At 42.3% G+C, this 20,847-nt stretch overlaps 2 protein-coding genes across 4 annotated transcripts in view; both read left to right on the forward strand.

Annotated features, from left to right (window-relative positions):
• The window catches only part of dst (dystonin), a 195,410-nt gene that overhangs the window by 102,180 nt on the left and 72,383 nt on the right, over positions 1–20,847 (forward strand). For all 3 annotated transcript variants that reach the window (XM_061227477.1, XM_061227475.1, XM_061227476.1), the window contains 4 exons: positions 9,591–9,737; positions 11,770–11,858; positions 12,286–12,394; positions 13,229–20,779. In XM_061227477.1, coding sequence (XP_061083461.1) covers positions 9,591–9,737; positions 11,770–11,858; positions 12,286–12,394; positions 13,229–20,779 — 7,896 coding nt within the window. The remainder of the gene's footprint in view (positions 1–9,590; positions 9,738–11,769; positions 11,859–12,285; positions 12,395–13,228; positions 20,780–20,847) is intronic.
• LOC133117949 (desmoplakin-like) lies at positions 1,560–9,360 on the forward strand. The gene is made up of 2 exons (XM_061227478.1): positions 1,560–6,445; positions 7,047–9,360. The coding sequence occupies exons 1-2, from the start codon at positions 1,595–1,597 to the stop codon at positions 9,003–9,005; spliced, it is 6,810 nt and encodes a 2,269-aa protein (XP_061083462.1). The 5' UTR covers positions 1,560–1,594; the 3' UTR covers positions 9,006–9,360.

A 20,847-nucleotide genomic window follows, 5' to 3' on the forward strand; every position in this document is an offset into this window, starting at 1 on the left:
AACATTAAGTCTGGACATTGTCACCAATGAAAAGGACATTAAGAATCTTAAGTCTGAGCTCAATTCTGTAAACACAGAGAAGAGAAAGGTTGAACAGCAATTACTTGAGCAGAAAGCAGAAATGAACAATCTTAATGCAACACTTAAAAAGACCACTGATGAATTGCAGAAAATGACCCAATTTACACATGAGCTGCAGCTCAAACTCAGAGACTATAATGAGGAAATTAAGAAATCTGCTGAAGTACAGCAGAAAAACAAAGATCATTCTTCGACAATTGCCACCCATGAGAAGGACATCAGAAATCTTAAGCTTGAGCTCAATTCCATGTCTGTGGAAAAGAAGAAGGTTGAACAGCAAGTGTTTGAGCAGAAAACTGAGATTAGCAATCTAAGCACAGAATTTAGAAAGACAAAAGATGAGCTACAGATAAAATTGAGAGACTATAATGAGGAAACAAAGAAATCATCAGAACTGCAACTGAAGAACAAATCCCTTACCATGGAGATAGTCATGCATGAGAAAGACATTCAAAATCAGAAAGCTGAAATTAGCAAGCTAACTGCAACACTAACAAAGACTGCTGATGAGTTGCAAAAAGTGACCCAGTCTTCACATGAGCTCCAGCTCAAAATGAGAGACTATAATGCGGAAATAAAGAAATCTACTGAATTACAGCAGAAAAACAAAGATCATTCTCTGACAATTGCCTCCCATGAGAAGGAAATCAGGATTCTTAAGTCTGAACTTAATACCGTGAATGCAGAAAAGAGAAAGGCAGACCAGCAAGTTCAAGATCTTAAAACTGAAATTAGCAACCTTAATGTGACAATTAGGATTACTAAAGATGGGTTGCAGAAAGTGACTCAATCTTCACATGAGCTGCAGACCAAACTAGGAGACTATAATGAGGAAATTAAGAAATCATCTGAACTAGAGCGGAAAAACAAATCTCAAGATCTGACGATAACCACTCATGAGAAGGTTATTAAGGATCTTAGGTCTGAGCTCAGTGCCATGAATGCTGAAAAGCGAAAGCTTGATCAGCAGGTACTTGAGCAGAAAGCTCAAATGAACAGCCTAAATACAACACTTAAAAAGACTGCTGATGAGTTGCAGAAAGTTACCCAGTCTTCTCATGAAATGCAAATGAAACTGACAGACTATAATGAGGAAGTAAAGAAATCTGCTGAACTACAGCTGAAAAACAAATCTCAGGATCTGGCGATAACCACTCATGAGAAGGTTATTAAGGATCTTAGATCTGAGCTCAGTTCCATGACTGCTGAAAAGAGGAAGGTTGAACAACAAGTCCTTGAGCAGAAAGCTGAAATGAACAGCCTAAATGCAACACTTAAAAAGACTGCTGATGAGTTGCATAAAGTTACCCAGTCTTCTCATGAACTGCAAATGAAACTGAGAGACTATAATGAGGAAGTAAAGAAATCTGCTGAACTACAGCAGAAAAACAAAGATCATTCTCTGACAATTTCCACCCATGAGAAGGACATCAGAAATCTTAGATCTGAGCTCAGTTCCATGACTGCTGAAAAGAGAAAGCTTGAACAGCAAGTCCTTGAGCAGAAAGCTGAAATGAATAAGTTAAACACAGCACTTCAAAAACAAAATGATGACTTGCAGAAAGTGTCCCAATCTTCACATGAGCTGCAGATCAAACTGGGAGACTATAATGAGGAAATTAAGAAATCATCTGAACTACAGCTGAAAAACAAATCTCAGGATCTGGCGATAACCACTCATGAGAAGGTTATTAAGGATCTTAGATCTGAGCTCAGTTCCATGACTGCTGAAAAGAGGAAGGTTGAACAACAAGTCCTTGAGCAGAAAGCTGAAATGAACAGCCTAAATGCAACACTTATAAAGACTGCTGATGAGTTGCATAAAGTTACCCAGTCTTCTCATGAGCTGCAAATGAAACTGAGAGACTATAATGAGGAAGTAAAGAAATCTGCTGAACTACAGCAGAAAAACAAAGATCATTATCTGACAATTGCCACCCATGAGAAGGACATCAGAAATCTTAGATCTGAGCTCAGTTCCATAATGACTGAAAAGAGGAAGGTCGAACAGCAAGTCCTTGAGCAGAAAGCTGAAATTCAGAGTCTAAACACAACACTTAGGAAGACCAAAGATGAGCTGCTGATAAAACTGAGAGAATATAATGACGAAACAAAAAAATCTTCTGAACTAGAGCTGAAGAACAAAGCTTTTAGTCTTGAGATAGTTACCTATGAGAAAAACATTAAGGATCTGAAGTCTGAGCTCAATTCTTTAAGTACAGACAAGACAAGGGTTGAACAGCATGTCCATCAGCAGAAAACTGAAATTAACAATCTAAACTCAGAATTTAGGAAGATAAAAGATGAGCTGCAGATAAAATTGAGGGCCCTAAATGAGGAAACTAAGAAATCATCTGAACTACAGATGAAGAACCGAGCCCTTAGTCTGGAGGTAGTCACTCATGAAAAGGATATTACGAATCTTAAATTTGAGTTTAATTCAGTTAGCACAGAAAAGAGAAAGGTTGAACAGCAAGTCTATGAGCAGAAAGCTGAAATGAATAATCACAACATAATGCTTAAGAAGGTGACAGATGAGTTACAGAAGGAGAAACAAGCTACTCATGAGCTGCAGATCAAAATGAGAGACTATAATGAGGAGACAAAGAAATCAACAGAAATACATCAGAAAAACAAATCTTATGATCTGATAATTGCCACCCATGAGAAGGATCTCAGGACTCTTCGGTCTGACTTAAGCTCCATGAATGCTGAAAAGAGAAAGGTTGAACAGCAAGTCATTGAGAGGAAAGTAGAAATTAACAATCTAAACTCAGAACTTAGGAAGTTGAAAGATGAGCTGCAGATAAAATTGAGAGACCTAAATGAGGAAACAAAGAAATCATCTGAACTACAAATTAAGAACAAATCCCTTACCATGGAGATAGGCACGCATGAGAAGGACATTAAGAATCTGAAATCTGAGCTTAGTTCTATAAGCACAGAAAAGAAAAAGGTTGAACAGCAAGTCCAAGAGCAGAAAACTGAAATTAATAATCTGAACATAAGGTTTAAGAAGGTGACAGATGAGATACAGGTGGAGAAACAAACTAGTCATGAGCTGCATATCAAAATGAGAGACTATAATGAGGAGACAAGGAAATCATCTGAAATACAGCAGAAAAACAAATCTCAGGATCTGACAATTGCCACCAATGAGAAAGAAATCAGGAATCTTCGGTTTGAGCTGAATTCAGTGAGTGGTGAAAAAAGAAAGATTGAGCAGCAGGTCCTTGAGCAGAAAGCTGAAATTAACAATCTAAATGTGACACTTAAAAAGACCAGTGATGAGTTGCAGAAAGTTACACAATCTTCACATGAGCTGCAGATCAAACTGAGAGACTATAATGAGGAGGCAAAGAAATCATCTGAAATAGAGCAGAAAATCAAAGCTCAGGATCTGGCGATTGCCACCCATGAGAAAGACATAAAAAATCTTAGATCCGAGCTCAATTCAGTGAATAGTGAAAAGAGAAAGGTTGAGCAGCAAGTCAATGACCAGAAAACCGAAATTAACAATCTAAATGCAACATTTAAGAAGACCACTGATGAGTTGCATAAAGTTACACAATCTTCACATGAGCTGCAGATCAAACTGAGAGACAGTAATGAAGAAGCAAAGAAATCATCTGGCCTACAGCTGAAAAACAAAGCTCAGGATCTGGCTATTGCCACCCACGAGAAAGACATCAGGAATCTTAGATCTGAGCTCAATTCCAGGACTGCTGAAAAGAGAAAGCTTGAACAGCAAGTAGTTGAGCAGAAAGCTGAGATTACCAGTCTAACCACGACGCTTAAGAAGACAAAAGATGAGCTACAGATAAAACTGAGAGAACATAGTGAGGAATCAAAGAAGTCATCTGAACTACAGTTGAAGATCACAACACTAAGTCTGGACATTGTCAATAATGAGAAGGACATTAAGAATCTTAAGTCTGAACTTAATTCTGTAAACACAGAAAAGAGGAATGTTGAACAGCAAGTTTTTGTGCAGAAAACAGAAATTAACAATCTTAATGCAACACTTAAGACAACAACAACTGAGTTGCAGAAAGTTACCCAAGATTCACATGAGCTGCATATAAAACTGAGGGACTATAAGGAGGAAGCAAGGAAATCAACGGAACTAGAGAAGAAAAGAAAATCTCAGGATCTGACAATGGTCACCCATGAGAAGGAGATGCAGCGTCTTAGTTCTGAGCTAATTTCCATGAATACTGAAAAGAAAAAGGTTGAACAGCAAGTCTTTGAACAAAAGGCTGAAATTAACCATCTTAATGTGACACTTAAGCGGGAGACTGATGAGTTGCAGAAAATGACCCAGTCTTTACAAGAGCTGCAAATCAAATTGAGAAACTATAATGAGGAAATAAAGAAATCATCTGAACTACAACAGAAAAACCAAGTTCTCGAGCTAACGATTACCACCCATGAGAATGACATCAGGAATCTTAAATCTGAGCTCAATTCCATGAATACTGAAAAGAAAAAGCTTGAACAGCAAGTCCTTCAGCAGAAAGCTGAAAATAGCAATCTAAGCACAACACTTAAGAAGACGACCACTGAGTTGCAAAAAGTGACCCAATCTTCACATGAGCTGCAGATCAAACTGAGAGACTACAATGAGGAGGCAAAGAAATCATCTGGGCTACAGCTGAAAAACAAAACCCAGGAGCAAACGATTACCACGCATGAGAAGGACATTAAGAATCTTAAGTCTGAACTCATTTCCATTAATGCTGAAAAGAAAAAGGTTGAACGGCAAGTCCTTGAGCAGAAATCGGAAATTAGTAATCTAAATGTAACACTTAAAAAGACAGCTGATGAGCTACAGAAAGTAAGCCAAGCGTCCCATGAGCTGCAGATAAAACTGAGGGACTACGAAGAAGAAATAAAGAAATCATCTGCGCTTCAGGAAAAAAACTATTCTCTAAATATGTCCATTACCAGCAATGAGAAGGACATCAAGAAGCTTACATATGAGTTTAATTCTGTTAGTGAAGAAAAGAAAAAGGTAGACAAGAAGGTCCTGGAACAGAAATCTGAAATCGATGATCTAACTGCAAAACTTAGGAAGGCAATGGATGAGCTAAAAAAGGAGACTGCTGATGGACAGAGACACTCTGCCAAAGTAAACGAGCTGCAAGCTGAGGTTCAGAACTACAAACAGACTATGAATGATCTGAGTGGAAATTCTGAAAAAGTTGCAGTTAATCTTAAAAAGGAAGTAGTCGCTCTACAGAGTGTCAAGAAGGTATCAGATCAGGAACTTGTGACTCTGAAGGCCCAGCTGAATGAGTTGAATGCTGCTCTGCAAAAAACTAAGGATGAACTGAAGAAAGAGGCTCAGGAAGGGAAGAAGTATGGGTTTAAAATCACTGAGCTTGAGAAAGAGGTTCAGAGTAGCAAGCAGTCATTCACCGAGGTTAACTCCAGCTCAGAGAAACTCACCCTGAGCTTAAAGCAGGAAATCTCAGTCCTTCAGAAGGAGAGGAGTGTGGCCAGGGGGGAAGCACAATCACTGATGTCTGAAGTCACCCTCCTGAAGAAGAAACTAGAGCAGACACAGGAAGAGGTCAAGCAGAAGCAAAAGGAGACATCAGCCGCCCAGCTGAAGGCCCAGGGTCTGGAGGAGCAAGTGCAGAACTGCAAGCAGATGCTGGAAGACCTCAAAGGTAAACTGGAACTGCAGAAAAAAGGACATGAGAGTGAGCTGGAGGTGCTCCGGACTGAAATGGAACAGAAGCTAGCACTACAGCGTACGGAGACCAGTCTCAAAATGGAGCGTGAAAAGAAGTCGAGGGATAATTTGTACACCACTGAAGTAGCTGAACGTGAGAAAAAATATCTTCAAGAGATTGAACAGCTGAAAACTCTCAACCAGGAAGCTTTGAAGCTGAAGAAAGAGGCACAGCAGCAGGTGGATGTGCTTCATGTGAAGTTTGATAAAGGAGAGAAAGAAAAATCTGCAACCAGCCAGGAAATGATTGTCGCAAAGACCCGGATCGCTGAATTAGAAAAGGAAAAAGTCAAGCTGACTGCGAGAATCGCTCAGACAGACAAAAGCCTTAATGAAATCACAAAAGATAATGTGACGCTCAAACAAACAGTAGCAGAGACTGAGCGGAAACTGGCAATAGGTGAGAAGGAATCAAGATCATTCAAAGAGCAGGTCTCATCTTATATAAAGGACGTGAAAGACCTACAGGAGAAGGTTTTGAAACTTGAGGTGATGGAAAGGGAGTGCCAAAGGAACCATCAGTGCTTTAAAGACAATGAGCTTGCCAAATTGAAGACTGAGCTCATGACAGCAAAAGAAATGGTGACATCACAAGAGGAAGAGCTAAGGAACTTGAAAATACAGGTAATAAACTTGTTTGCATATTAGCTTATGTTATACCTGAATTGTTTTAGCTTGATTGTAATTCTATTTGCATGTATTCCACTCTGCTTAATTCATTTGCAATCACTTTAATAAGTATTAATAAGCAATAAGTAGGCTTTGGTGCTGGGATGATTATTCTAATCAGTTCCTGTTATTATAACTATTATAGCTGTTATTATACTAAAGTTGGATTGTTTAGATCAGGACATTAACCAGTGTGGGCGGATCCTTTTTCTGTAGTTCTATCACCATTCAAGTTTGCAGTTTTTATCTATTCTGATGGTTATTTTAGTTCTTTATTTTAGTTTTCTCTGAATGTAAACACAAATTTTAGTGATCTATGAAGTCTTCTTTGAGGCTTCGATGGTCACATAGTTTATATCAGTGATCTTGAACCACTACTGAGTGATAGTTATGTGTATGTATAAACCATTTGACTCTCCTTCATACATACACAAAGTTTATTTGGAGAGGTGCATCACAAAATGTGATGGATATTTTTGAAAAGATATCTGCCAATAGGACTATGTACAATTTGCTCATTTTGTGTCTAATGATTGTACACATTTCATATTCACAGACATCAAGTGTGGAGGCCCAGGGAATGCAGGAACTGACTGCAAAGAAACAAGCACAAATAAATGCTAGCAGCCAAGTGGAAGTTCAAAAGCAAACTCAAAAGCAAACTAAAAGCCAAGCTCAGGAGTTGACCATGAAGAAAACTACACAGACCTCAAAAATCACGCAAATACACTCCCAGGAAACACATCACACTGTAATTACCAGTGATGTATCTGTGACTCTGTCAGAAGAAATGCATTCTGGGCATGTCACATCGATGACTAACTCATCTCATCATAAAGATACACAAGCAGCCACAACCTCCATCTCTTCTGTGACCCTGAAAAATGAGGAGGCAGGCGAGGTAGCTGTAGGTGTGTTACAGCACTCAGTCATGGGCTTGGTTGGTCAAAAATCTGCGATCGCGGGCATTTACACTGAGGCGAGCAAAAAGAAAATCTCCTTCCTGGAGGCTTCTGAGAAAGGTTTCCTAGCACAGACTTATGCCGCAGAGTTTCTGGAAGCGCAGGCAGCCACAGGCCAAATTATAGACTACGTCACAGGCAAAACCTACTCAGTTCAGGATGCTCTGGAGAAAGGTATTGTTGAGGAGGAGCTGAAGGAAAAGCTCCTGGATGCTGAGAGGGCAGTAACTGGCTATACACATGGCAGCAGGGTGCTGTCTGTGTTCCAGGCCATGGAGAGTAGGATTCTGGACAGGCACAAAGGGAGAAAGATCATTGAGGTTCAGATCGCTACAGGTGGACTGGTCGACCCACAGAGTGGCATCCGTGTGCCCCTAGACATGGCTTTGGAGAAGGGCCTTATAGACAAATCCACCCTTCAGACCCTGTATGACCCTGTCAGCAACCCCAAAGCTTTTCATAATCCAGACACAGGGCACAAGGCCTACTATTGTGAGCTTCTGAAGACATGCGTCTATGACGTTGACGGACATGTCTTCCTCCTCCCGTTTGGCAGTCGACATGTCACAAACGTAACCCTTGCCAGACCCTCACGGTTGTGGGTGATTAGTAGCAGTTCTGGCACCGAGATGTCTACCTTTGAGGCATACAGGGCCAAGCTCATTGACAGGGACACTTACCTGTTGCTCTCCCAGCAGGAGAATGTGTGGGAGGAAAGTACCGAATTAGACTCAAGTGGGGGTACCATACACATTCTGACTGACCTCAGGAGTGGGCGGCAGCTTTGCATCGAACGCTGCCTGGTCCTCAAGATCCTAATTGTAGAGGAGCTGCAGAAATACAGAGCAGGGCTCCTCAAAATCAATGAGCTTGCAGACCTTTTGATCTCCAGGAGAAGTGTTTCAGAAGATCCCCACAGCCCGATTGCAGGCCTCTGGGATATCAGCCAAATGAGAAGGCTTCCTGTGTTAAAGGGGCATCAGCAGAACCTGCTGGATAGGCTCACCACTGTTCGGCTACTGGAGGCCCAGGCCTGCACAGGAGGCATCTGCGACCCATTGTTGGGAGAGAAATTCACTGTGGCCGAAGCTCTTCAGCGAGGTCTCATAGATGACATGATGGTCCGCCAGGTCCAGCTGTATGAGCAGGCCTACCGTGGCATTGCTCACCCTAGAACAGGTGTGCTCCTGTCTGTAGCACAGGCCATGCAGCAAGGTCTGTTCCCCAGGGATGTTGGGCTAAAGTGCCTTGAGTTCCAGGCACTGACTGGAGGTCTGGTGCAACCAGGAACTCTGGCCAGAATCTCAGTGGAAGAGGCAGCCCGATGTGGCTTGATAGACGAAACCATCGCCACACACCTGACAGATGAGAAGTCCTACGCCAAGAACCTAACATGCCCTAAGACCAAAAGGAAAATATCATTCAAGGAAGCTTTGGAAAAAGGGGTCTATGACTGTCACACGGGCCTCAAGCTTCTCCGGGCAGTCAAGAGCCACAATGTTGGAGTCGAGTCCTCCTTCTATTACATTTTTACCTACCCGTATGTGAAATGAGGCGTCAGAACGACGATGCTCAAGTTTCTGCATACCCTACAAATCTGAAAGATTGCTGAAAGTTTTACAAATGGAATGTACATACAGAATGTTGTTAGTAATATATGAAAGTGTATGATTTCTTTTCATGTATGTGTTAAATGAAAAATCATGTTCATAAACTCAACAAGTTATATTACAATGTTTTATTTTGCATATAATCAAGGATTCTGTTTTACTAAAAAATGTATGAACTAATACTTTTCATTCATTCGTTTCATGTTTTATCTCAGAAAATGCTCAAGAAATGTCCTATCTATCTATCATGTGTTGTATAATCATGAATAACAAATCAATAAACATGTTTTTCTCAACAGATTAGGTAGTGCTCAACTTTTCAGTCTCTCTAACAATAAATCTAAATGCTTTGTGATCAGAATTACTGTGATACCTCTTACCAAAGAGTTCTGATGGCTGGGAGGTTTGCCTTTGGTGGAGGGATGTCCAAATGCATCCATCTGCTTTACCAGTGTATGATCCATGTATCGCATGCTGTAGTGATCTAACGGCCATTTTGATTTTTCTTCCCCCTCCAACCCATCACAGAAATCTATAGAGGTGGAGAAGAAAGAGCACGGTGACAAAGTTAGCAAATTATTAGGCTGGATGTCAAGTGTGAAAACGAGCCTAAACAAAGAAGACAAGTGCCTGAGAGATGGCAAACACACCCCAGAGGCCTCTAGTAAGCCCCAGGTAATGCACACTCTGAAAGTCTCTTACAACGCTCTGAAAGACTCTGAAAGGCCATCTTTTTTAAGAGGAATCCTTGTTAATGTCAAACGAAATCACTCTGTTCCTGTTTTCAAGGAAGGTGTGTAACGATCATCAGACTGGTAAACAATAAAGGAAACTTCACATTGTTCGGTAATAAGCACACTGTGTGTGTCTCTGTTGTCACTGTACCATATAGTTTCATGCATATGCAGTTGTTCACTGTTTAAAATCTTTTTTCTCATGGTAAAACGACTCCAAAATGCTCCAAAAACACAGATCAAATGAACAGACAAAAAAATATAAAAAGCTAAATATTGCTGCCTTCAAAAGTACAGTACGGTACATTTACTGTGTCATAAAAATGGAAAAAAAGACATTCCTGTTATTATATCATTTTTTTTCCCCCTTTTCCCTACATAAAATGTGAAGTGGAAGTCAGTGTTAACAGAGATAGGTGCATCAACGGCTCACAGCATATAGAGGAAAATAAATGCTGTGAAGTTTGGTCCAGTTTATCAAATGTTGTCCATGTGTTTTCCCCGTTGAACTGTGCTAGTTCATGGCTTAGTATAAAGACACACAAACGTGCACGTGGTGAATCAGCATAAAGTTTTGCATAGCCTGGGTTTGTGTGTTAAAGGACTTGGCTGAACTCCAACACCCAACATATGACAAGGACGATGTGTCTAATTATCCACGGCAACATCATAAACTGATATAAGCATCATGACTCATGATGCACTGAGATAGAAGTGAAAGCACGTATCGAGAACAGTGTTAAATTATCATGTTTCATAATATACATTACTCCACACACCACCCGCCCCCCGCCCCCCAACTCTTAGTACCTTCATGGAAAGCACTTTGAGGGCACTGTATAAGTGCTGTATAAATCATTTCAGCAAGAACTTTTACAGTAGGTGTCACTGCAGCATATACAGCAAATAAAAAAATATCCTATATATTTAATGTCTGCCCCAGTTTTGTAAATTCCTGCATTAAAAGTGATCCAAATACAGGGCTGCTGGATGACGCATTTAGTTGAGGCATCATGTTGTGGTGCAAGGATGAGTCTGACTGCCTCGGATTGAATTCGGACTGCGTCACTGCCTAATGGCCTAGGGGTGAAACACAATTTTTGCCAGCGTAGGGCAGGGGAGGGTTCAGTCGGATAGGGATCCACCTGTCTATTGCTCCCCACTTGCCAAAAAAGACAGTATGTCAGAGCCGCGTATTAAAGGTCTTCCTCGGATGCCGCTCTGCTTAGCTGTGGGACACTTTGTGTTTCAGAGATCCATGTCTCAGTTCTCCAAAGCTAGCAGGGTGGAAGCACGGCTGCAGTTGCAGATTTGGGTGGGAATTAGATACAGCCTCCGGTGGCTAATTTTAAAAAAAGCTATCAAAATGCTGCCCTTTCTCCTGACAGATTTTGCAATATTAGTATCAAATCACACATGAATATGTTTTGGCAGCAGTGTGGCACCTCATATTTCAAATCACGGTCAACCCCCCTTCGAAAAAACCCCCCAAAAAACCACAATAACCTTTTATTCTGTAATGTGATCTGTAATGAACTGGGATAATAGATTCAGTTGAAGAGTAAATTACATCTGCATTTGGTTGCGAAATAGTACCATTGTCCCTTGAAAAATCTAAAAGTAACCTAAGTCTCCCAGAACCTTTTATTCACTATCCATTCTTTCATTAATTTGTGCAATCTACAAATAATCTACATACAAACTAGAGATGATCTGTCTCCAAAATAAAATTGTCAATATTAATGAAAATGGAATAAATAAAAAAAACATGGTATTTTGTATATATCACTGTTATAATGTGTTGAGTAAATAATAAAGAAAAACATTTCTGAATCTGCATTGTTTAAAATGATGTGAAAGTCCTTTGATTCATTTTCATAAGGACGAGTACAAAAGCCCTATAGATGCTCTGAGTGGTAGCAAAGTAAAGACTGTGCAATAAATTAATGTTATTTTCCTGGCTTTTGTTCTAGATTTCAATGGAAGAACTTGCGACAAAGAAAGAACAGATTGCTGAGGCTTTGAGGACAACACAGCTCTTGTTAACTAAACACAGTGACAAGTATGTACTGCTGCTTCCTACAATTAACAAACAAAGGGTGGATAAAAGGCTGGATCTCTTTTATATATAATGTCATCAGTAATATTTGTTTTATTGGTCTTAACTTTTATCTTAAACATGTTCAGTGTTAAATCAACTCAGTACAGTTTTTTGGACTATATATAGTCTGTTAGGGTTATATTAACACCAGCTATTTTACTGTGTACATGTGGTATCACAATGGAATATCACAAAAAGTGATAAACACATTTTGTTTATGCAAGTTAAAATAGTCAGAGTGAAAGTGTAGAACCGTTGGCCCTTATTGCTTTCGTGACCCCGAGACATAGTCAAGTCATATCAATAGAAAAATAGATTTTGATTGATTGAAGTTGCCCAGTCATTGTTGCATTAGTAATCAAATTGTGATCTGTAATTCTGAATGTAGGATGACCGAAAATGAAAAGCAGGAGACCAAGGAGCAGCTGAAATCTCTGCATCAGGCGTACAGTGAACTGACTCAGCAGTGTGCTGAACAGACTCCAACAGCCCAACAGGTACCTCACTTACAGGGACTGTTCTACATTGCACTACCAAAGCAGAAAAAGCCCAAAATCCATCCACAGTTGCATGATGAAGAACTAACGTATTCTTCTCCTGATTGGTTTGATCTATTGCATGGTAGGTCAGGTGTTCTTCTTTGCCACATCTACACTAATTTTACATATAATATCACCATAGCACAGTGGCTTGCAGAAGATGTGTGAGTAGATTGTGTGAACTGTGTATTCTGTTTGAAATGGTTGTGCTTCACTTTTCAAAACCAAGTATTTAGCAACTGAGTGTGCTGTAAACATGCATAGCATGAATAATGTCTAATGTCACCCACATTCTAACTTTTCACAGCAACCAATGAAAAAGCTTTGAGGAGCTATTTTATCTCTACAGGTGTTCACCAGCAGTAATGCTGTTGTTGTATTTAACCAACTTGCGTTTTTCGCAAGATGCTGAAAGTTCTGTTCACAGATGCATGCCAGCTTTCTGTGCGTCTCCTCCTCTTCTTGCTGTTCAAAAACACTGTCAAAGCCTTGCACTATTGTGTGTGAACTCATAACATTCATATTCCTGTATGGCAGGTGAGTAAATATTTCACTTTTTTAAAGGGAGTTGATATTGAGAAGCTCACATTGAACTGATTTGTATGCATTACACCTACACATAATTTTAAATGGAAATACTTTATAGATTCATAGTATAATTCATATTATAATTTAAGTTGAAGGAGAAGCAAATTTCAAAATGGTTGGTTCTAAAGAGAAGTAGGTTATATTGGAATTTGTGAGAAAATCAGGATTTATTCTGATGACATTTTTGTTTCTTTACTCCTGCAGGAGTACCAGACCATCGAAGGTGTTCTGGAGGTTGGGAATGGGAAGATTTACTCGGTGTGCCGCTCTGTTCAGGATGGGCTCATAGACCAGACCACCGGTCTCAGTCTCCTGGAAGCCCAGCTGATCACTTCTGGCCTGATTTTGCCTGAGTTCAGAATGTACCTGGATTTGGAAAATGCATTCAAGCACAACCTGGTAGATGAATCCACCTACTGGCAGCTACAGGATCTAAACGAGGCATACAGGTGCATGATGGGTGCGCGCTATGCCTCTGAACCCCTGCCTGTGATTGGGGCCGTCAGGGAAGGAGCCATCTCGGAACACATGGCGATGAAGGTGATTGAGATTCAGCTGGCAACGGGTGGGCTGAGATTGACATACACTGGGGACATCCTGAACCTAGAAAAGGCGTTCCAGTGTGGTCTGATCCCAGCCTCGTTGTTCATTAGGATCCTGGAGAGACAGGACAACTGGAAGGATCTGATTGACCCCAATACATCCGAAAAGGTCTCGCTGGTGCAGCTGGTGCAGAGGAGCCTCATTCATGAAGAGACAGGGCTCCGGCTGCTGCCAGTGAAGAGGGGACAGGAAGGCACTATATCCCTGAAGTCTGGAAGGGAGATCAGCATCCTTAGGGCAGTCCATGAGGGTCTGATTGACCGGGAGACCATGTTCCGTCTGCTAGGGACTCAGCTGTTTGCTGGTGGCATTGTGGACCCTAAAACAGGTCGTAAACTCACGGTTGAAGAAGCCTTGGTGGAGGGCTTGATTGACCAGGACACTGCCAGTGGGGTGCTGAGCTATCAGGCACAAAATGGCGGCATTGTCAATCCCCGCAATGGTGAGAGGCTCACAGTGGATGAAGCTGTGCAGTGTGAGTTAATGAGCTCCAGCAGTGCACTCTTAGTGCTGGAAAGACAAAAGGGCTTCATGGGACTCGTCTGGCCTCAGTCTGGTGAAATACTGACCGTGACAGCTTCTCTCCAGCATGAAATAATCACCAACCAGTTTGCCTCCAAGCTGTTAAGCAACAGGCAGAAGATTGCTGCTTTCTACATACCAGAGAACTCAGAGGTGATCAACATTGACTCTGCTGCAAACAAGGGTTTTGTTGACAGATATACTGCTGATGTTTTGAAGACTATAGAGATACCAGATGTGTTCCCTGACATTGACGAGTTAAACCTTAGGTTTTCCACATGGCTTTCACTGAGGGAGCTACAGATTGAAGGATCGCATCGATCTGTGGAAGACACTGGAGTAGATGAGAAGAGCATAAATACTCCATCACCGACAGAGGCAAAGCAGCTGTTTGTCTCATATCTCATGATGAACAGCTACATGGACCCTAAATCAGGTCAAAGGCTTTTACTTTTTGATGGACAGTTAAACAAAATAACACAACTTTTTATGGAGTGTGTTGAAGATGCAGGCCATGATCCTGAGCACGATACCTCATCCTGTGCCACCTTCGCCTTTAGCGACATACCTCGAAGAGCAGATGATGTTGTGAAGGAAGATAGTGAAAAGCTTAATCTTGACCCATGTACAGAGGATGCAGAACATCAGCATCCAAAAGATGTTGAAAGAGTGCAGGAAGATCGATATGTAAGATCCATTCTTTCAGAAGTGAAACAGGTTCACAGCAAAGAATATGAAGTGGAAAAGAACAAAGTGCAATCACAAGCAAGTTGTCAAATATCTGGCAAGCGCAAGAGTGGTGAAAAAAAATCAGTAAGGTTTGACTGCGAATTAAACATTCCACCTGAAATCTCGCTTCAAAAGCACAAAGGCAGAATCACTCCTACAGATCAAATAACAAAAGATTTTGCAGATGAAATGTCAGGTGACTTGACAGATTCATATCTCCTCCCAAAAGAGAATAACACTGCAAGCCGCCCCACACGGCCAGTAGTGAGAAACTTCAAATCCCCACCCCTGAACGTGGAGTTATCCAGTGGTACAGACTCCAACATGACCTCAGGAGAAAGGGTTTCCAGCAGACTTAATCCACAGCCTTCTAGTGCACCACATGACCTCACACGCATGCAAGACCCCTCCAAAATCCCAGCCCAGCCAGGGAAATCGAGAAAAACCAGGACGAACCATGCAGAATGCCTGCACCCAGAGGGGCTCTGCTGGGACAGAGGGGAACGGGAAAATGCAGTCCTCCTCCTGAAAGCCCAGGTGGAAGAAGGTGGTATCTTGGATGTGACGTCTGGCAAGCGGTACGATCTTGATGCTGCCCTCGAGAAAGGGCTTGTGGACGAAGAGACTGCATTTGAGGTCCTGGCCTCGCAGTTCCCAGAACAGGCTGTTTCCAGGGAAATACCCTCTGGCACCATTTTCACTCTGAGAGAGGCATCAGCAATGCGCTCAATTTCACCTTTGACAGCAATGCGCATTATGGAGAGACAGAACCTCTTGGGGGGGTTTTATGACTCAGAGTCTGGGAGCACCATCAGCATTAGTGAAGCTCTGGACCAGGGTTTCATCACTGATGATTTAGCTGAGAAAGTTCTCAGCTCAGCTCCAGTTCAGGGGGACATCATCGGCCCAGATGGTAGGCCCATAAATAGATATACTGAATCTATAAATCTACAGCATTCAGATGATGTTACTAACCTGCTAGAAGACCCTGATGGTCAGGCTGGCGATGAGCTGCACGACAAGAAGTTGGCAACCAAGAACTTCACAGCTGGTCCATGTTGTGAACAGCAAACAGGATCCCAAGGTGTTTGCAGAGAGGATGATCTAGGTTTGCTGAGAAACACAACACAGATATGCGAGTTAGGCTCCTCTCCATCTTTAGCCCCCATTAGCCAAAAATCTGTAGATAGACAGACAACTCCCTCCCATGATATAGACAAAGGGCCCAGTTATAAAGCCAATTCCTCTGTGCCAGATAAAGAATCTAGAAGACAGGGCTTCACTGCTGTGAGTTTGCCGAGTGAAGATGCTGGTAGACAAGGCCTAACTGACTTGAGCTTATCTAGTGAAAATGTTCGTGGAAAAGGCTTCATTAATATGTACTTGTCTGATGAATATCCTGGTAGACAGGCTATTGTTGATGTGAGCTCATCTGCTAAAGATGCTAATGGACCAAGTTTCACTGATGTGAGCTTGTCTGATAAAGGTGCTGGTCAACAGGCTGCCATTGATGTGAGCTTGTCTGGTGAAGATACTGAAGGGCAAGGTATTCATGGGAGCTCAAGTGGTAAACACTCTAGCAGTCAGAGTGCTGCTGATGACATGAGCTTGCCTGCTAAAGATGCCAATGCACAAAGTTTCACTGATGTTAGCTTGTCTGACAAAGATGCTGGTAGACGGCATAAAGTAGACAATACCTCTGTGTCAGATAAAGAGTCTAGAAGGCAGGGCATCACTAATGTGAGCTTGCCTGGTGAAGATGCTCATAGACAAGACCTAAGTGATGTTAGCTTGTCTAGTGTGGACTTGTCTGATGCTGGTAGACAGGCTAGTGCTGACTTGAGCTCATCTGCTAAGGACACTAATGGACAAAGTTTCACTGATGTGAGCTTGTCTGATAAAAATGCTGATAGACAGGCTTTTGTTGATTTGAGCTTGTCTGTAGAAGATGCTGGTAAGCAGGGTATTCACGTGAGCTCAAGTGGTAAACTCTCTAAAGATTCTAGCAGAAAGAGTGCTGTTGATGACATGAGCTTGTCTCCTAAAGATGCCAATGGACAAAGTTTCACTGATCTGAGCTTGTCTGATAAGGATGCCGATAGACAGGTTGTTGGTGTGACCCCAGACAGTAGTCCTGTAAATACAATTACCAAAGCTATAACTCCAAAGCATTCAGATGATGTCACAACTGAGAACCTGCTAGAAGACCAAGCTGTTTCAAGTGGTCAGGCTGACAATGAGCAGGGTGTCAAGAAGAAGGTGGCAACCATGGCCTTTGACCTCACAGGTAACCAGCTTGGTGAAGAGCAAGCAGTGGCCCGAGATGTCTGCAGAGAGAACTATCTTGGTTTGCTGGGAAACACAAAACTGAAACGTGAGTCTGTAGGCTCCTCTCCATCTTTAGCTGGCATTAGCCAAAAATCTGATGATATACAGATGGACCCCTTTCATGACATGCAGGGAGGGCACATCAATAAAGTAGCTAATTCCTCTGTGTCTGATGAAGAATCTAGAAGACAGGGCACCGCTGATGTGAGCTTTCCTGGTGAAGATGCTCGTAGACGAAACCTAAATGATGTGAGCTTGTCAAGTGTGGACTTGTCTGACGCTGGTAGAAAGGCTAGTGCTGACGTGAGCTCATCTGCTAAGGACGCTAATGAACAAAGTGTCACTGATGTGAGCTTGTCTGATAAAAATGCTGATAGACAGGTTTTTGTTGATTTGGGCTTGTCTGTAGAAGATGCTGGTAGGCAGGGTATTAATGTGAGCTTAAGTGGCAAAGATTCTAGCAGAAAGAGTGCTGTTGATGACATGAGCTTGTCTGCTAAAGATGCTAATGTACAAAGTTTCACTGATCTGAGCTTGTCTGATAAGGATGCCAATAGACAGGTTGTTGGTGTGACCCCAGACAGTAGTCCTGTAAATACAATTACCAAAGCTATAACTCCAAAGCATTCAGATGATGACACAACTGAGAACCTGCTAGAAGACCAAGCTGTTTCAAGTGGTCAAGCTGACAATGAGCAGGGTGCCAAGAAGAAGGTGTCAACCATGGCCTTTGACCTCACAGGTAACCAGCTTGGTGAAGAGCAAGCAGTGACCCAAGATGTCTGCAGAGAGAACGATCTTGGTTTGCTGAGAAACACAAAACTGATAAGTGAGTCTGTAGGCTCCTCTCCATCTTTAGGTGTCATTAGCCAAAAATCTGATGATATACAGATGGACCCCTTTCATGACATTAAAGGGGTGAGTTATAAAGTAGCCAATTACTCTGTGTCCGATAAAGAATCTAGAAGACAGGGCATCACTGATGTGAGCTGGCCCAGTGAAGATGCTCGTAGACAAGACCTAACTGATGTTACCTTGTCTAGTGTGGACTTGTCTGATGCTGGTAGACAGGCTAGTGCTGATGTGAGCTCATCTGCTAAGGACTCTAATGGACAAAGTGTCAGTGATGTGAGCTTGTCTGATAAAAATGCTGATAGACAGGCTTTTGTTGATTTGGGCTTGTCTGTAGAAGATGCTGGTAGGCAGGGTATTCATGTGAGCTCAAGTGGCAAAGACTCTAGGGGACATAGTGTTATTGATGATGTTAGCTTGTCTGCTAAAGATGCTAATGGACAAAACTTCACTGTGTGCATAGCTGATAAAAACGCTGCTAGACAGGCTTTTGTTGATGTGAGTTCATCCATTGAGGATGCTGGTAGACAGGAAATTAATTTGAGTTCAAGTGTCAGAGAGAACCAGATATGTGAGTCAGGCTCCACTCCACCTTTAGCCCCCATTAGCCTAAAATCTGATGACAGACAGATGGCTCTCTCTCATGACATAGAGGGAGGGCCAAGCGATAAAGTATCCAGTTCCTCTATGCCAGATAAAGATTCTAAAAGACAAGGCCTAACCGATGTGAGCTTGTCTAGTGAGCCTGTTAGTAGAAAAGACTACTTCAATGTGGAATTGTCTGATGCTGGTAAACAGGCTACTGTTGATGCAGGCTCATCTGCTAATGATTCTAATGGACAAAGTTTAACTTATGTGAGCTTGTCTGCTAAAGATGCTAATGGACAAAACTTGACTAATATGTGTGTGCCTGATGAAGATTCTAGTAAACAGGCTTTAGTTGATGTGAGCTTATCTAATGAAGATGCTGGTAGGCAGGGTATTCATGTGAGCTCAATTGGGAAAGACTGTAGCAGACAGACTGTAGTTGATGGGCCATTCAGTTCCATTTGTGAAGACACATCTGACAAAAGGTCAGATTTACTTCTCTTGAGCCTCAAAGATGTTTCCAAAGAAGGAAATAAACCACTAAGGCAGCCAGAGTCAGAGCCATTTCCTAGACCAATCAGTGTAATTTCAAGTAACAGACAGGCTGCAATAGCACATTTAGGGGCTGACCAGAATGAGAGTCTAGCTCATAGGGATTTGAGCACTCCCAACTTGCCAAACAGGGAGAAGAAAACAGAGTGTTGCCCAAAACCAGTTGATAAGCATGATGCACTTAGAGATGAATCAGAACCAAGGATAAATGCTCTGCTGTCACTGGGTCCTGTCAGCCAAGCAGACTGCCGTGTAACAGGCAAAAAACCAAATGACCATCCCGCTGAGACAACTTCTCCAAAGACAATCAACTTATTTTCATCATCAGAAAAAGCAATTTCTCAAAAACTAAAGACTGAGGGAGAACGGAGTGGAGCTGGCCTTTCTTTTGATGCGGCATTTAGTCTAAAAGGGCAAAATCTAAAAGAGGACACCTGTCAGGAAGAGATGTGTCTGACTGGCTCTCTCAAGGATGATCAATCAGAAAGGTACAACACTGGAAAAACACAACTTTCTTTGGGGAAAAATGTATTTGAAGAAGGGTCTGTTGATACATCAAGTCCAACATCTGAGCCTCCTTACTCATTTATGTCCAGTTTACATGAAGTGGACGTGGGCTCTACCACTGGCAGCAGACACGATGGGAGCAGGAGAGAAGAGCCATCCATGGAGAACATTCCACCCAAGTTTGCTCATGTTACGGTGTGTCAGCAGGGAGAGAATGTGTGGAAGGAAAGTCCCAGAGGCACTCCACTGGCTTGTGAACATCTACCAAGTTCACCTGCTGAAACCAGTGAAATCGGGATGAACAAATTGGCTGGTTACAGACCAGATTCAGGTGGATTTGACAAGTCAGCTAGTGGGATCAGCTGGTCAGTCTCTGAAACCAACAAAGCCTCTGATGTCATAGTAAGTCAGAAGAACATTTTGATGCCACCACCACCAGCTCTTTACACTGCATTAAGGGGCAGGCTGGACCAGCTAGTTACGATGAAAGTGGAGGGGGTGCGTGGTGACAACTTGCAGCAAGAGGAAATGCAAGCCATAGAGGACATCATGTTGATGGTGCAAAACTTCCCAGAAGAACAGTTCCAGACTCTTGTAAGTGCCCGAGATGCTGGAACTGCAGTTCAGAAGAAGGATCTTCCACCCAGACACATTGACAGCACAAGTCCCGACCTGCTTATTGACCTGCTAAAACATGAGGGTCTGCGTTTAGACACAAGGAAACAGCTTGATGATCAGGGAGAGGGAGAAGAGCCGTTTGAGGCAAAACATATTGAGGAAAACCTACCAGCTGGTGTCCAGCAGATCCAACATCAACTGCTGCAGCTTGCTCAAGTTGTCTCCTCCTCTGGTGATCCTGCCATACTCAAAGATGCCCTCCAAAATCTTTGTGCCATTCTGGGTAGCACTGCCTTGGAGAACCAGAGCCAGAAGACAAAAGGCGACTCAATTGCTGCTGCTGAAGGTGGAGGGGTCCCTGGCATCCACCAGGGCCACTCAGTGGAGTTCACCACCTACCCTCAAACTGAGGATGCTTACACAGAGAACCAGAACAGTGGTGAAAGCAAATCCAAGGTAAGTCATCAAATATATTTTGCCCTCACTGCCCCCCACCCCCCTTTAAGTTTGTGTTATAATATGGT

This window comes from Conger conger, chromosome 18, assembly GCF_963514075.1.
Source record: "Conger conger chromosome 18, fConCon1.1, whole genome shotgun sequence".
NCBI classification, from domain to species: Eukaryota; Metazoa; Chordata; class Actinopteri; order Anguilliformes; family Congridae; genus Conger; species Conger conger.